The 18,012-nt window shown below is 39.1% G+C and overlaps 1 protein-coding gene across 2 annotated transcripts; it reads right to left on the reverse strand.

Annotated features, from left to right (window-relative positions):
* Positions 1 to 4,919: 4,919 nt before the first annotated feature.
* LOC127873943 (HHIP-like protein 1) lies at positions 4,920 to 17,415 on the reverse strand. Of its 2 annotated transcripts, XM_052418048.1 has the most exons (8): positions 16,144 to 17,409; positions 13,404 to 13,492; positions 12,700 to 12,881; positions 9,999 to 10,145; positions 8,185 to 8,320; positions 7,241 to 7,377; positions 6,562 to 6,649; positions 4,920 to 5,483 (listed from the first exon to the last, which is right to left on the reverse strand). In XM_052418048.1, exons 1-8 carry the CDS (start codon positions 16,609 to 16,611, stop codon positions 5,393 to 5,395), a joined length of 1,338 nt encoding a protein of 445 aa, XP_052274008.1. In that variant the 5' UTR covers positions 16,612 to 17,409; the 3' UTR covers positions 4,920 to 5,392. The 2 variants fall into 2 exon arrangements, with proteins under 2 accessions (XP_052274008.1, XP_052274009.1); XM_052418049.1 differs by lacking the exon at positions 4,920 to 5,483 and having other exon boundaries at positions 6,605 to 6,724; positions 16,144 to 17,415.
* Positions 17,416 to 18,012: the final 597 nt, after the last annotated feature.

An 18,012-nucleotide genomic window follows, 5' to 3' on the forward strand; every position in this document is an offset into this window, starting at 1 on the left:
AATGTTCTGACCAAGTTTCATGAAGATCGGAAATAAATGTGGCCTTTGGAGTGTTCACAAGGTAAATGTTGACGACGCACGACGGACAAAAGGCGATCACAAAAGCTCACCATGAGCACAGCTCAGATGAGCTAAAAAACGCCTTAAGATCTGACAAGAAAAGCAAAGACCAGCTCCTTGTCCTTTGGCAGTTCTTGTTAAATAAAACCTTGTAGCGCAGAGAGCATTGAGAATTTTTCACTTTTGGTTAAACGTTGTCAAATGCCTTTAAACAAAATTACAAACAGAATGATTTGGGATTGACCTTTTCCCTTTATCAAAAAATACGCTGTGTGTATGTGCTTTCTGTTTATCATTTCATTACTGATACAGTTTGTGTATTTTGGCCGTAATGTTGTTCAAAAGAATTGGACTGTTGTGAAGGATTGCTCACGCTGTGTTAATTTAAAATGCGGTGTTAACTTAAAATTCGGACCACATTGGATTTGTTGATGTACTGTGAATACACGCTCACAAGGTAATAGTCACCTAGGAATGCTTTGACAATAGTGATAAACATGTAAATACTAGAACATTATTATGCCCCTCATCGATAAAAAGGGGTATATTGTTTTGCTGGCTGTTTGTCGGTAGACCAGTTCGTTTCCGATCAATAACTTGTCAACAAATCGACCGATTGGCTTGATACTTAACATGTGCATTGGCCTTGGAAAGTAGATGACTCCTATAAAAATTGGTGTCACTAGGTAAAAGGTCAAGGTCAATATCACACTAAGTTTGAAAATTGTTTCCGATCAATAACTCTTCAACGAATTGACCGATTAGCTGGATACTTCACATTTGCATTTGCCTTGGACAATAGATGACCCCTATTGGAAATGGGGTCACTAGGTCAAAGGTCAAGGTCACTATCTTACTAAGTGTGAAAATCGTTTCCGATCAATAACTCGTCAACAAATGGACCAATTTGCTTGATACTTCACATGTGCATTGACCTTGGACAGTAGATAACCCCTATCGAACTTGGGATCACTAGGTAAAAGTCACTTTTACACACTAAGTATGAAAATCGTTTCCGATCAATAACTCGTCAACAAATTGACCGATTGGCTTGATACTTCACATGTGCATTTGCCTTTGACAGTAGATGACCCCTATTGAAATTGGGGTCACTAGGTCAAAGGTCAAGGTCACTATCTTATTAAGTGTGAAAATCGTTTCCGATCAATAACTCGTCAACAAATGGACCAATTTGCTTGATACTTCACATGTGCATTGACCTTGGACAGTAGATAACCCCTATTGAACTTGGGATCACTAGGTAAAAGTCACTGTTACACACTAAGTATGAAAATCGTTTCCGATTAATAACTCGTCAACAAATTGACCGATTGGTTTGATACTTCACATGTGCATTTGCCTTTGACAGTAGATGACCCCTATTGAAATTGGGGTCACTAGGTCAAAGGTCAAGGTCACTATCTAACTAAGTGTGAAAATTGTTTTCAATCAATAACTCGTAAACGAATTGACCGATTGGCTTGATATTTCACATGTGCATTGGCCTTGGGACAGTAGCTGACTTCTACAGAAATTGAGGTCACTAGGTCAAAGGTCACTATCACACTAAGTGCTTTCCGATCAATAATATGTCAACTGATTCACCGCTTGGCTTGATACTTTCCATGTGCATTGGCCTTGGACAGTAGATGAAACCTATTGAAATCGGGGTCACTAGGTCAAAGGTCAAGGTCACTGTTGGGGTCACTAGGTCAAAGGTCAAGGTCACTGTTACACACTAATTGTGAAATTGTTTCCCATCAATAACTCATCAACTGATTCACCGATTGGCTTTATATTTCACATGTGCATTGCCTTTGACAGTAGACGTCCCCTATTGAAATTGGCATCACTAGGTAAAAGGTCAAGGTCACTGTTTCACACTAAGTGTGAAATGGTTACTGATCAATAACTCGTCAACTGATTCACCGATTGGCTTGATACTTCTCATGTGCATCGGCCTTGGACAGTAGATTACCCCTTTTGAAATTGGGGTCACTAGGTCAAAGGTCATGGTCACTGGCACAATAAGTGGGAAAAGCATTTCTGATCAATAACTCGTCAACAAATCGACCAAGTGGCTTGATACTTCCAATGCGCATTGGCCTTGGACAGTAGATGACCTCTATCAAAATAATTGTCACTAGGTCAAAGGTAAAGGTCACTGTCACAATAAGTGTGAAAATTGTTTCTGATCAATAACACATCAACGAATTGACCGATTGGCTTGATACTTCCCATGTGCATTAGCCTTGGACAGTACTATCAAAATTGGGGTCACTAGTTCAAAAGCCCTGTTTGGAGCGGCATATGTCTCTGACCACAGAACACTTGTTATTTTGAACCTCGCACAAACTAACTTCAATGTTCTTGTAATTTTCCATAGCGGGTTGGCTAATTATAAGAATGTTTAAGAGCTACTTCTTTAAACAAGCAGCTCTGATCTTAAATCAAACTTGACATCTCATGGATTAATATATATGAAGGAATACTTGGCAATATTAAGTAAGCAAAAGCATATGTGTCATATATTGCGACATGACTTATTATACCCCCATTACCATTGGTCTATCGGTCTGTCCCGAATATTTCATCCAATTTTCACCAAATTTGGTCAGAAGTTGTATCTAGATGATTTCTAGGTCAAGTTTGAATATGGGCCATGCCGGGTCAAAGACTAGTTCACGTGGTCATTTAGTGCGTTTTAAACTGAAAGTTTGTCCTCACCATAACTATGTCATATATCGTTAGATTTTAAAATGACTGGGACAGTGTGTCATGCGAAAGAAGTATGTAGATATCTCAAAGGTCAAGGTCTCACTTAGAGTTGCCCATAAATGAGCTTGTCCGGGCCTATTACTTTGTCATTTATTGTGAGACTTAATAATTATTTGTTCACCATCATTGGACGGTGTGTCATGCGAAAGAATTACGTCGATATCTCCTATGCCAAGGTCACACTTTGAGTTCAAATGTCAAAAATGGCCATAAATGATCTTGTCCGGACCATTACTATGTCGTTCATTGTGAGATTTAAAATCATTTTGTCGATATCACCAAGGTCAAGTTCACACTTTGAGTTCAAAGGTCAAAAATGGCCATAAATGATCTTGTCCGGGCCATAACTTTTTCATTCATTGTGAAGATTTTATAATTACTTGGTACATTTGTTCACAATTATTGGACCGTGTGTCGTGCGAAAGAATTACATCGATCTCTCCAAGGTCAAGGTCACACTTTTAGTTTAAGTCAAAAATTGCCATAAATGAGCTTGTCCGGGCCATAACTATGTCATTCATTGTGAGATTTTAAATGACTCTGTACTTTAATTTTGTTCACATTCATTGGACGGTGTGTCATGCGAAAGATTTTAAGAGTTCAAATGTCAAAATGGCCATAAATGATAATGGCATAATAATTTATAAAAATCGCCATAAATTAGCTTCTCTTGTTTTGTGAAGATAGCAGGCAAAATATTCTGACCAGTGTGTCAGTGCAGCATGTGGGGTTATACGTCACGTCCGTGACAAAGCTCTAGTCTTTGGATAAAATTCGTCTAATGCACGGATGAAATTCGAAACAATTATGACAAGAGCTGTCAGAGGACAGCGCGCTCGACTATTTGAGTGCTTGCCAGTATAACGTAAGCAATCATGAGGAAATTGTTCATATTCAATAATTTATTAGACGATCTTTCAAAAATAAAAAAGGTAAAAAAAATTGGGGGGGGGGGGGCAAGGGGGGGGGAGAGGGGGATAATGTGGGGTGGGGTAATTTATTAGATGATGTTTAAAAAAATGGGGGGGATGGGGGCAGGGAGGGGTGGGGGTGAGAGGGGGGGGGGTATAATGTGGGGTGTGGTAATTTATTAGATGATGTTTAAAAATAAAATTAGGGGGGAGGTTAGGGGGGGGATTCTGGGTAGGGGCACGGGGTATTGTTTGGGTGGAATCCATTGTGGTATTCAGGTAAGTGTTGTTTTGTGAAAGTAATAATAAAATGTGATCACAAATATAGAAGTCATGGCAATTTAAGCAAAATGTTAAATTATATAAGTGTAAAGGGGCCATAAGGATGTCAAAATGCTTGATACAGTGGTATGCTCTTGTTTATAAGTTGGGGTCATGTTGGTAAACAAGTATGCAAAATATAAAAGCAATATGTCAAAGGATATAGGAAATATAATTTGGGGTAGTACGCAATCTTTAACATAGAATTATCAATAATATGCATATTCTAAGTATAAAAGGGGCAATAATTCTGTCAAAATGCTTGAAACAGTTGTCTGCTCTTGTTTATAGGTTGGGGTCATGTTGGTAACAAGTATGCAAAATATGAAAGCAATTATGTCAAGGAACATTGAAAATAGTTGGGGTAGTACGCAAACGTTAACATTTGCTGCATATTCTTAGTGGAAAAGGGCCATAATTATGACAAAATGCTTGATAGAGTTGTCTGCTCTTGTTTATAGGTTGGGGTCATGTTGGTAAACAAGTATACAAAATATGAAAGCAATATGTCAAGGGACATTGAAAATAGTTGGGGCAGTACGCAAACTTTAACATTTGCTGCATATTCTAAGTGGAAAAGGGGCCATAATTATGACAAAATGCTTGATAGAGTTGTCTGTTCTTGTTTATAGGTTGGGGTCATGTTGGTAAACAAGTATGCAAAATATGAAAGCAATATGTCAATGGACAAAGCAAATATTTGAGGTAGTACGAAAACTTTAACATTTGCACGCTAACGCTAACGCAGACGCTCACGCCGACGCCGGGGTGAGTAGGATAGCTCCACTATATATACTTCATATATAATAGTCGAGCTAAAAATCAGTCGGGAAATTAAGAAAGCAGTACTTATATGAATTAGTGACTTTATTATTGTCAACATATGAACATTTAATGTGAAGTCTTAACATTCATCTAGTTGTGAACACGGCTTTACGCCGTTGTGAAGTAACCATGACTTTTGCATAAAGTTGTATTTAAATACAATGTTAATGTACTAAACGTTTTGTTATGAAAAACAATAGAGTCGCACTCTTGAAAAAGCGGGGCTAAATGCATGTGTATAAAGTGTCGTCCAATATTAGCGTGTGCAGTCAACACCGGCTAAACAAGCACAACACTGTCCGACTATACTGGAATTTTGCTTAGAGACTTCCTTCAAACGAAAATTAAAATAAAGCGGAAATTGTCTTCCCTGATTAGTCTGTGGGGACTACACAGGATACTATAGGACGACACTTTACGCACATGCATTACGCCCTGTTTTCCCAGAGCGAGGCTGTATAAAAATATGGTCGATGATTCACGGAATGCGTGTGTCATTATGACCACTTTGCACAAAGCCATCCTGCGATTACCAACAGAGCTGTCATGGGCTGAAGGCACGACGCACCGCATGTCACTGGGTTGGGGCTGAAATGTACCAAAAAATCGGAGAAGAATTCGTTAAAAGAAACTGAAACGAGGTTTCTTTTGCGACCTAATTAAGATAAACTGTTGATTGCATTTTGACCCATGTGATCCATGTTAGATGTTCTTTGTTTTAAATGTGGAAAACATAAAAGCTTTCCACGTGTATGCACGGTATCGATATAACAGATAGAAACTCACATTTTATACATTGATTATTCCTTTATAAATCGCAAGTTCTAATTAAAAACATTAACATGTGTGTAGACGCAAAAGTAGGCGTTCAGCAATAACGCCGCACATCGTCGAAACCCACGGTATATAGATTGTCGTCCGTGTTCGTTTCATTACAAACCAAAGGGGAAATGGCGAGCAAATTTTCAAAAATATTCATGAGCAAACAACAAATGAGTGAAATGACTAATGAAAATACATGTACATGATAGATACTCTTTGAATGAAGTCTGAGAAGCAACAATCATTTGAGCTTATAACGGTAAACATGAAGAAGTGAAGAGACAAATACGTGCACTGTTAAGTTCGTCAATATTAACCCTGTACTCTCCTTTATTATTCATATATTTAATATCTTATTAAGTACTGGTACGATGAACACATACGTTTTCTTACTTTTTAATCGATTCAATCGTATCTACCGGTAACGAAGATTTATTGTCTAATCTCATTAAACATTTTTGCGCGAACAAAACCCAATATAAAAATAAGAAACAATCAATGATGTTCAGGATTGCCAGGTTATGTTGTTGGGCTATTGTTGTGCGTCGTTTAGTCTGTTGAAATTCGCTGCAGAATAGGACACGGAAACCAATCAAGTTTGCAAGAATTTAGCCGCGTTTGCTAAAAACATGGGCTAAATGTATGTGCGTAAAGAGTCATTAAAGATTAGTCTGTGAAGTCAGCACATGCATTAAGACCAGTTTCCTCAGAAGGAGGCTCATGTGGGTTCCGACAATGAGCATCATATGGGGTTAATATTAGTTCACTTAGTCCAAACATCACCCCAATGACCCACCCCCTGATCCTGGATGTACAAATAACATCGACTGTATAACAAGCTTACAAGGCAGGCGCGTGCATTCTTAACACGCGACCTCTGTCACTGCCCGGATGAATGCTGACATCATCTGTCATCAGCAGCAGAACTTCACCTGCGGAAAGTCACGTCGTGTATGTAACTACAGACTCGGTGCCGATTGTGCTAGCAAGTACAGATAGGGCGCCGACTAGAATACAACATTCCAAGAAGCATTATTTTCACAATACTGTCATGGCTGGGGTTAATTACTTCAGCTCTGTGATTAATAACTTAAGCGATGTGAATAAGACAGCGGACACAGTCATAAGTATATATCAAACACTGTTAAATCGATAGGATTTCAATACAAACTAAGATGGTCGTGATTTTAATTCATCAAATGAGCTTAGCTGCTGATTAATGGTCTTGTTGATGTTGACAAACCAGTAGGACCTCGCGCTGGAAAAACAAGGAATAATGCAGGTGCGTAGACTATCGTTACTGACTAGAGACGAAACATTCCGCTTGTATGGCATTTTCGTTTCAAGATAGAATCTTCTAAAAACAAATCTTGGCGGAAAGTTTCGTTCTTTCTTGGCCTGTGCTAATGTGGGACGACACTTTACGCACATGCATTAAGCCCAGTTTTCACTGAAAGCGGCTCAATAAGCAAGTGTTTTTTTCCAGACGTGGAGCGCCGATCTGAGGCGTCATGTTCACTAACCTTCATGTGTCTGACCAAACGACAATAAAACCGAGCTCATATGTTCTCTTGCAGTACATGAACATGTGCCCTTGTCGCAAAATGGGAGTGGCTCGGTTTTCCATTGACCGTTTACTTCCCCCACGGTAAACAGCGACCTGAAAAATATTATTGTTAACAGCAACCAATAAAACCGTTGCATACTTGCAAACAAACAAAAAAGAAAAAATAAACAAAAAATACATAAAAACAGAATACATTTATAAAATGTATAACAATTCAGATATCAGATGGTGCCCGGAACGACTCATAGCAATTCCTTTAAGCAAACAGCGCAGACCCTGATGAGACGCCGCATCATGCGCGTCTCATCTGGGTCTACGCTGTTTGCAAAGACCTTTTTTTAGACGCTAGGCATAAATGGGTTCATTATTTTAACCATACACAAGCGATTTCCTACTCAATTACTCAGTTATTGCTTTTCATTGATAGTATTCGAATATGATGGGAAGAAGCAAACATCGTTGAACGTTCAATATGCAACACCCAAAAGTTTAGGTTCGACACAAAAAAGGGTCGGATCGGGAAAGTGGAAACAGTTGCAGTCTTAGGCCTCGTACTACATCCATCCTGACTATCTGGGTGAAATGAGGTGTACAACGTAAGATTACCTCCATTGTTGTGTCTTCATTTACGTGTTATAACCGTCTGGAATGAAGTCCATGAACGGAAAGAGCAATAAACACCCGTCATTCTAACTCTTTAAGAATAGTTAACTTCCATATTTAACCTTTGACATTCGTGGTAACCAAACTGTTGGTTGCCGAGTTACCTGTTTATTATTACGAGCCTCACTCTGGGACACCGAACTTGGTGCACGTGCGTTAAGTGTAAGCCAAGTGTAACTTGTGCAGTCGGCAAATGCTAATCGGCGGCGAAGCTAAAAAGTTTTTGAGAATACGTACCCCCCAAACACGTCCCCCAGTATAAGCTTTCCGTCTAAAGACGTGACGTCACGGCCCCGGTAAAGGGGTCCTCCTACTAGAGCCTGCATGCCTTTATCTGAGTGTGGGATGGACAGTACAGGGGTCCTCTCATTGTCTGTAACAAATAGATGTATACTAGATACCTGTTTATTCTCGCTTGTTTAACTGGAGAAAATGTGCGTTAACTTATATTCCTATTGACGATAATTGATCCGCGTTCTGTGAAAAATGGCTTTCTGCATGTGCATGAGCTTTCTGCTCTTATGAAATTGTTCGTTTAAAGAGAGTCTCCTGAAAGAAAAACCAGTCTTGGCGGAAAGTGTCGTCCCTGATAAGCCTTGCGGATTGCACAGGCTAATTAGGCATTCGTCATTTTATCTTTTTTTTAGAGTAGAGTTGTAAATGGATCTCAATACGTGTATTATTTCATCATCTTGACTTACTAGATACGTAGCAATTACATTGAAGGGATTGACACACACACACTCAAGTAATCAAATTAAGCCTCGTTCTGGAAACACTGGGGTTTAATGCATGTGCATTGCGTAAAGTGTCGCCTCACAGTCCACACAGGCTTATCAGATACTTCCTTTAAACGAAAGATAATATAAAACCGGAAAATGTCGTCCCTGATTAGGCTAATTAGCCTGCACAGGCTAATACAGGATGACAAATTACGCACATGAAATAGGTAACCCAGACAGACGTTTCTCATGGCTCAATTCTCGGCAAACACTTTCAAGAACGTTAAACTCAAATGTCTTTATTCGAACATGAAAACGCTCTATATTCGGTGAAACAACGGAAAAACGCATTAGATTGAATTAATTCACCATTTTGGTAAATCTACACGTATTTGAATTATAAATCCGATAAAAGATCGGTAGTAAAAAAAATTGATGTGGATGATATTTTGAGTGGCATTAAACCGTAATGCTTTCTGAATACTGTATAACATATTGTTGGTGTGAAGCTAAAGTTATACCCCTTGAGATGAAATCAGAAAATATACATGTATGTTGATCAGACCAGCCAAAAGAATCCAGATCGCAAATAAGGAAATAGCCGTGAAAAGAGGTGACGAAGATACTAAATGGGTCGAGAATGCTATTTACTTTATTGTTCTTTCCGATGGTTACTTTGAAGCTCAATGCCTACATCCGGGACCACATTCTCTATATAGATTCTCCCCTCGTGCCCAACGTTTAGGCTTTTAGGTTGAGATTAAACCTTCTTTTACAAATCTTCTATTCGTTACTAATTTATGAAGTGTCAATCAAGTGACAAACAAGGACGGTGGACTGTTATAAACTATTAAAACGGATACTCAACCGCAGTCAGGTAAGATTTGATGTATCTGAGTATTCAATATTTGCATAAGCAGCGGCTGAGCCACACAATACATGTTGCATGCAACACGCCAGATGAACGTCAGCTAGGAATTAAAACCAACAAATCTCCATCTTAATAAGTCACCTTGATAAACACCGTCAATGTTCGACTAAATCCAATGCCATCTTGACGATACATATGCCAGTTTCATCCAACGTTATGGCATACGGACCAAATAATTTGACTCAACCAAACGTATCATTGACTCAACCGACAGGCGATGTGACTCAACCTTTTTCTATTGTGACCCAACGTTGTGCCATCGTGACTCAACATAATGATATAATATTCACTCAACATAACGCCAACAGGATTCAACGTTGCGCCATCTTATCAAACATATCAGTTTGTTTCATCAATAAGCAGTTTTGGCGTTCCATAAGTTTCAGCAGAAAACATACCCAGTGTGTCGCATTTCGCGGAAACGTTAGTACAGGTGTTGCCCTCCTTGACAGGCCAACCATAGTTGCCTCCCTTTTCTATTATGTTCACCTCGTCTGCAATGTCTCCGCCCAGTTCGCCGCAAAAAATACGCCCCTTGCCCTCGCCTAAAACAGAGCATTCTGTGTTAATAAATCTTCACTGCAAGAAGGGGAATATCCGTACGTTCCCCTTGCCTAAAACACATGTAGCATTGCAAGAGATTTGCATAAAATAAATCGTAATTAAGTCTAAACGAATTTGCAATACAGCGCGGTAAATATCCGGTTTTTCTTTGATCGGACTTTGAATACAGAAGTACGGTAAGCATCAAGTATTAACGACGACTTTGCAATGCAGCAAGTAAAATATTTGCCCATCATGTTCTTCTTAAATGAATCGTAAAGTATAGACAACTTGGCATTCGCCTATTGCGTTCTTCTTACATGAGTCGCAAATGGTAGGCGACTTTGCAATTATTCACCTTTTGTGTTTGCCTAAACTGAATCGTTAAGTGTAGAGGACTTTGCAAAGCAGCAAGGAAAATATTAACCCTTTTTGTTGGTCTAAAATGAATCGTAGAGTGAAGAGGTCTTGGCAATACGGAAAGGCAAATATTCGCTATTTATGTTAGTCTCCAATGAATCCGATAATGCAAGACAACTCTGCAATACAGCAAGGGTGCAAGACAACTCTGCAATACAGCAAGGCTGCAAGACAACTCTGCAATACAGCAAGGGTGCAAGACAACTCTGCAATACAGCAAGGGATGTATTCGCCTTTTTTGTGTGCGCCTTAAATAAATCCTATGAACATAAAGTGTAAACAATTTTGTATCAAAGGGAAATATTAGCGTGTTTGTCCATTATGAATTGTTAAGTGTATACATCTTGACAATAAAGCAAGGTAAAATATTCGCCAATGGTGTTTGTCTACAATAAATCGTTAAGTGTAGACATGTTTACAATAACGCTAGAAAAATAATGAAGCCTTCGCCTAAATGAATTGTTAATTGTAGACAATATTTTTTATAAGTCGGGGAAATAATTCGCAAATTATGTGCGTCTTAAATGAATCGTAAATTCTAGACAATTTTGCAACGTACCTTGGTCCCAGCTCGCCCGGAGTGGACGTCGTATTGCGAGTGTGACCCAAATCCCTAGTTAAAGCTCAATGTCATATACGAGTCTAAAGCTCTAATTGAAGCATGAAACTCTTGTCCAGAATGTTGTTTTATCATCCTTCATAAAAGTTTCAAATAACTTATTACAAAAGTTCACCATCTGGTGAAGACGTGTGAAGGGTGAAGACCCAAGCTTTCAGGTCAAGGTCATTCTAGTCTGGCATGGTCTAGCGTTTACAGGATGGTACTGCACCATACAAAAGGCAAATTTGAAAAAAAAAACACGTATCGTCAAAGTGTGGGAAAACATTCCGAATAATGCCAATGTCGTGGGCTCAAAAGTAAAATTAACACTCATTTAAGTACATGTACATATAATTTCAAAGTGAATGTCATTCGTGACTGCGGGCCCGGCATGATATTACCGACTGGCATATAGTGTTAAGCAAAGGTTAAATTAACATGTTTACATGCATTACATATATTTTGTTAGCTAATTGATTATACTATCCTTTTCACGTATACCAATGTTTATCAAATCAATATTTGACTTACTCTCTTTGCATACACAGAATGTCGACATGAGTAACGGACACATGAGGTGCTCTGAATATGAACGAATGAAGAGTTTTTATCTTGATATGTTATCGCCGCCGGACATTAAGTCATCCAAGAATGTCCCAATTATTAATAAAGTTTTCAGTACGATTTCATAAGCTTGTCTGATAAGCCTTTTGTCTCGTGATCCTTATAAAACGTGTCACAGTAAAAAAGAGAATTGCGCTGACACGTCTTTGATTGGACCCAGTCGCTTAATTGTATCAGCCTCACTGGCGAGATTGTATCAATTAAATTAGTGGATTTCCAAGTCCATTGGTTGCAAAGAATGGCAAAGAGGCTTGGTCGCTTAAGCCGGATATTTTAATTTAAAGCTGAAAATAATTGAAATTCGATACGCATCTAAACCTATTGCGGTTGTTATTGTGTCATCGAACATGGTAGTATATTGGTGAGAAAATCAGCAAGTGATTTAATTATATTGCTTTTAAGTAGGCCAAAGCCATAAAGAAACACTTTTTGTTAGTTATTGTTAAGCATTTACGGGTATTTAATTAGCATGCCATGCAACCAATTTAGATTTAGTGTTGTTTTTTTTTATAAAGCGCTAAAGTTACGGTTATTTCTTAAGGCAGATATACAAAATTAAGCTACTCCATAATTGAAATTATTCTAACTTGAATTTCTACTAGACCCGTTATTTTAGGCCCCGAATGACCCGCACATTAATAGCTTATATACATTTCTTGTTATAAATATTAGTGACTGCGCACAATATTCCAACATTACTGATCATAGCAAACCAGCCTTGCTTAAGTTTCAATCTAACTCTAAAACAAACAACAGAAAATTGACGAAAATGGACATGGCTAGAGCCATGTAAGTGTAGAATCACGTCTGTAAGAGAAATAGAAACTGCACATAAAATACATGTGTATTTTCTACATTTGAAAGTTTCAGAAAATGATGAAAATCTATTAAATGCATGCGTGCATGATTACCGCTCGGTTTTCCGGCGTCTTGTGAGCAGCGCCAGGAGTTTCTGAAGCCAACAGAAAACACTTCCGGCCTCCATTCCGCATGCTTCGGGTTGTCGTGAGGAATGACGTAAAACTGTAGTTTGTTGTCGATGACTTCCGTCGCGTCAACATTGACACGCAACACTTTTCCAAGAAGGCTTGATCTAGATCACGTATGTATGGTGAGCTGAATTTATTTTTAAGTTAACAAGTCGCAATAAAATACAATGTTTTCATGTCTTAAAGTATCCGTGTTTTTCTGTCAATTAGAGTTCAAGGGTTTTGTTTGCTGATTTTGCTGTTGTGTTTTGCACTGTTATACACGTTTCAATCTCAAAACAATATAACGATAAGCTAATCAATGAAAATAATGCTGTGATACACTGACAGAAGACTTAATAGAAAATAAGGAAATAATAAGCCGAAAATATCTTTATAAAGGTATGATACTCATCCCTGTTAATTGAACATTTACATCATTCTACATACTGTAAAATCATTTATATTCCTCGGCATGAGATTTTGTGTTTTTTATTTTATTTTTTTTCGTGGATAATTTGGGGCAAAAATCAAGTTTGCGTCGTCATCTGTGTGATAGCTTCGTGGATCGGTCAATCCACAATATCAACGAAAATTAATTTTCTACACATTATCATGATTTATCAGTATCATTGAAAGTCTCTTACGTATTTTGCGCCTGTATATCCTTAGTGTGGATCGGACCTCCGTCCCCAACAAAAATGTAGAGATACCCATCGGTGTTGCCGAACAGCAACTACAAGCAAACATTATCAAATTTGAGCCTCGCTTTGTGAAAAGGGAGTTAAATGAATGTGCGTTTAGTGGCGTCCCAGATTAGCCTGAGCAGTCCTCTTAGGCTAATCAGAGACGGCACTTTCCGCCTATACTGGATTTTTGCTAAGGAGACTTTCTTTAAACGAAAAATATCATAAAAGCGGTAGGTGTCGTCATTGATTTCTCTGTGTGGACAGCACAGGATAGTGTAAGGCGACAGTTTACACACATGCGTTTAACCCCCTTTTCTCATAGCGCGTCTCATTGACATTCCGCTTTTCGTTGGGAAGGGCTTTATGTACATGCTTAAAGTCTCGTCCCCGATAATGAAGTCAGTCTACCACACACTAATTTATTTACATGTATTTATGAAATTTACAAACTCATTGATACAAGCAATTAATTTGAACACCGTTGTTATTGCATGGCTGTTAAATTAGAAATGCATACCAAACTTCAAAATTTTATCATAAAATGAAAGGTTAAAAAATAAAAAATGCGTCTTTGTGCAAACATTATTGTGTCCTTTTTTGCGGACGATAACATTCGCGGACAGGCTCATCTATAGCTCTTGTTGCTGGAGTTTTGAAAGCACGATTAATTGAATCATTGACCCCACGGTTGACCCTGTGGCAAACAAGTTTTTTATTAATTTATTCCGCTAACAAGTAAGTAAGCAATTTACAAATAAGTTACGGTTAGAGTGGATACCGTAGAGTCCACAGAATTGATACCGTATGGAGAGGCGGAGCAATACACAGAGTGAATACGGTAAGGAAAGGCGGAGGAATACACAGAGTGAATACCGTATGGAGAGACGGAGGAATACAAAGAGTGAATACCGTAAGGAGAGGCGAAGGAATGCACAGAGTGAATACCGTATAGAGAGGCGGAGGAATACACAGAGTGAATACCGTATCGAGAGGCGGAGGAATACATAGAGTGAATATTGTATCGAGAGGCGGAGGAATACATAGAGTGAATATCGTAAGGAAAGGCGAAGGAATTCACAGAGTGAATACCGTATAGAGAGGCGGAGGAATACACATAGTGAATACCTTATGGAAAGGCGGAGGAATACATATAGTGAATACCGTATGGAAAGGCGGAGGAATACAGAGTGAATACCGTATGGAAAGGCGGAGGAAAATACAGAGTGAATACGGTATAGAGAGGCGGAGGAAAACACAGAGTGAATACCGTATAGAGAGGCGGAGGAATACATATAGTGAATACCGTATGGAAAGGCGGAGGAATACACAAAGTGAATACCGTATAGAGAGGCGGAGGAATACATATAGTGAATACCGTATGGACAGGCGGAGGAATACACAAAGTGAATACCATATGGAAAGGCGGAGGAAAACACAGAGTGAATACCGTAAGGATAAGCGGGTGAATGCATAGAGTGAATACCGTATAGAGAGATGGAGAAATACACAGAGTGAATACCGTATAGAGAGGCGGAGGAATACATTTAGTGAATACCGTATAGAGAGGCGGAGGAATACATATAGTGAATACCGTATGGAAAGGCGGAGGAATACACAAAGTGAATACCATATGGAAAGGCGTAGGAAAAAAAAGAGTGAATACCGTAAGGATAAGCGGGTGAATGCATAGAGTAAATACCGTATAGAGAGGTGGAGAAATACACAGAGTGAATACCGTATAGAGAGGCGGAGGAATACATATAGTGAATACCGTATATAGAGGCGGAGGAATACATATAGTGAATACCGTATGGAAAGGCGGAGGAATACACAGAGTGAATACCATATGGAAAGGCGGAGGAAAACACAGAGTGAATACAGTAAGGAGAAGCGGGGGAATACATAGAGTGAATACCGTATAGAGAGGTGGAGAAATACACAGAGTTAATACCGTATCGAAGGCGGAGGAATACACAGAGTGAATACCGTAAGGAGAAGCGGAGGAATACATAGCGTGAATACCGTATGAAGAGGTGGAGAAATACACAGAGCTAACAACGTATGGAAAGCGGAGGAATACACAGAATGAATGCCGTAAGGAGAGGCGGAGAAATACACAGAGTAAAAACCGTAGGGAGAGGTCGAGGAATACACAGAATAAATACCGTAAGAACAGGCGAAAAAATACACAAAGTAACAACCGTAGGAAAAGTGAAAACCGTAGGGAGAGGTCGAGGAATACAAAGAGTAAATACAGTATAGAGAGGCGGAGAAATACACAGAGTGAAAACCGTAGGGGGAGGTCGAGGAATACACAGAGTAAATACAGTATGGAGAGGTAGAGGAATACACAGAGTGAATACAGTATGGAGAGGCGGAGAAATACACAGAGTGAATACCGTAGGGAGAGGTGGAGGAATACACAGAGTGAATACAGTATGGAGAGGCGGAGATTGAAAACCGTAGGGAGAGGTGGAGGAATACACAGAGTGAATACCGTATGGAAAGGCGGGGAATACACAAAGTGAATACAGTATGGAAAGGCGGAGAATTACACAGAGTGAATACCGTATGTAGAGGCCTGGCATTGCTTTAAATTTAAGGCATCTTAATAAATAATAATAAATAAAACGTGGCGATTTCAAAACAAGCAGTACTTTAATTAGTATCTCGTACTGAGCGATCCCTTGATACTGACCTGTCCTCCATTACGAATATCACCGGGCTGCTCAATAAACAGCAGTTGCCGCTCCGTGCCAACGTCACCGGAAGTTATCTCGCTGATCACCGCGAACTGTCGTTCGTTCAACGTGCGCACCGAGTAAAGATAGATCTTCCGATTACGCTCAAACATGGGATGGACGGCGAAACCCAGCAAACCGCGTTCGTCGTGAGCGTTTTTTTCCAGCACGATCCTATCGCTGACGTTGATGTACGCCGTTAATTTATTACCGAGTGATTGCTTTGGATTGTACAAATAGATAATTCCAATTTGTTCTCCTATAAAGTACACGTTCTCGCCTTCATTTTTCGCCGGCTCAATGTGGATCGGATTTCTCAGACCGTCGATTTCCTGCGACAAGCAGATGCACGTTTCGCGACATTCAGCCTTTAAGGCGCAGAATTCCCACAACACAATAGCGAAAACAAAGTGAAAGTACAGCATATCCTCATGCAAACTGACACCAACGTGTTTACAGTTGACGCATACGTTAACGGTCTTATAAAGGTGATGTGTACGACGTACTTATTGATAGTACTATAAACTCCGGTGATCACCACTCAAGTGAAATACAGAAATTCACGAGGAGTATACACTTACATAAAATATCACTTTCTAACAGATCACAGTATAGTTTAACCATATTCATCAATAAATTGATTTAATCAGTTTCCGTCACACATTGTTTATTAGTTTCCTTCACACAGCTCGTTTATCGAGAAAATCGATTCACACGTCAAACAACGTACCGTTAATTTACCACAATCTTAATACATCTTGTTGCATTGTACACCGCGAAAGAAGACGTTTATTATATGTTTCGCTATATTTATTACGAGGTAACAAGAACAGCACGTATTGACAGAATATACTTAAGAGATTCTATATTTAATCGAATCGGTGGGATAATCTTGAGTAACTTTTGTTATTAATCATATGTTACGATAATGCTTCAGCAGTTAATTTCCTTTTTCCACTGTACCACCTATTCTATTATCTTGTTATGCAAGCCATTTAAATAAATTCCATTATTGAAATGTGTATTTTGTCTTACAACATTATCTGATTTCGTGATAACTTCCCAAAATAATTTATATCATATCTCGCATTAGACGACCTCTTTAAGGACATCTATTTACAACAAAATCGGATTTCGTGATAACGGCCCCTAATAATTGATATTTTATCTCGCATTACTTAGCTACGAGGTCTTCTGACACATACAGTCCTGAATAGTATGTGATGAAATTGATAAGCTGTGAATTCGACGTCTGCAAAATTGTTATCAATCGCCAAAGACGACGCTGCCTTGAGCCATCTGTCGTTGTTATTGCATGAAACGTAGAAAAGAACACAATGCAGATATTGCGTTCGCAGATAAATATGCCGTTCGAATTTTATGATGTCCTTCCGCGCCTGAGCCTGCATTATGCGAGGAACCAGATTGCGTCCCAGCACTCCATCCTTATTAACTAGACTCACGAAAGCTGAGAGGAATTGTGAATTATAGCTGCAATTCTCAGCTATTTGATTTTTCTTTGTTGAAATTTATTAAATGTTGGTATGGTCTCGTTATGTGCGTGTGTTTTTGTGTGCATCTTTCCGGTATGGCGACCCTAAGCAGGCTCACGTGAGCCGGGGTAAGACGCGCGTACCAACCACGCGCTAACTGGACATCCGGTGGCAGAAATGTACTATATGCACGTTTGTATGTAAGTCGTTCCCACAACTGAGTAGCATAGTATCTCATTACAATAACTTTGTTCGTCGCAGTAACAAGATAACTAAGATTAGTTTACACTAATTTCCAATCCCCCTAGGGTCCGATTATAAAACTGCCAAATT

The sequence above is a fragment of the Dreissena polymorpha genome, chromosome 3 (genome assembly GCF_020536995.1).
Source record: "Dreissena polymorpha isolate Duluth1 chromosome 3, UMN_Dpol_1.0, whole genome shotgun sequence".
Classification (NCBI taxonomy): Eukaryota; Metazoa; Mollusca; class Bivalvia; order Myida; family Dreissenidae; genus Dreissena; species Dreissena polymorpha.

Bases quoted from the DNA above. Each gene is read 5' to 3' on its own strand.
- LOC127873943 (XM_052418048.1), bottom strand. From the start codon at position 16,611: ATGCTGTACTTTCACTTTGTTTTCGCTATTGTGTTGTGGGAATTCTGC. The intron at 12,882-13,403 runs GTAAGAGACTTT...TACGTGATCTAG, and splicing joins GATATACAGGCGCAAAATAC to ATCAAGCCTTCTTGGAAAAG. The intron at 10,146-12,699 runs GTAATCATGCAC...GCTCTGTTTTAG, and splicing joins AGACGCCGGAAAACCGAGCG to GCGAGGGCAAGGGGCGTATT.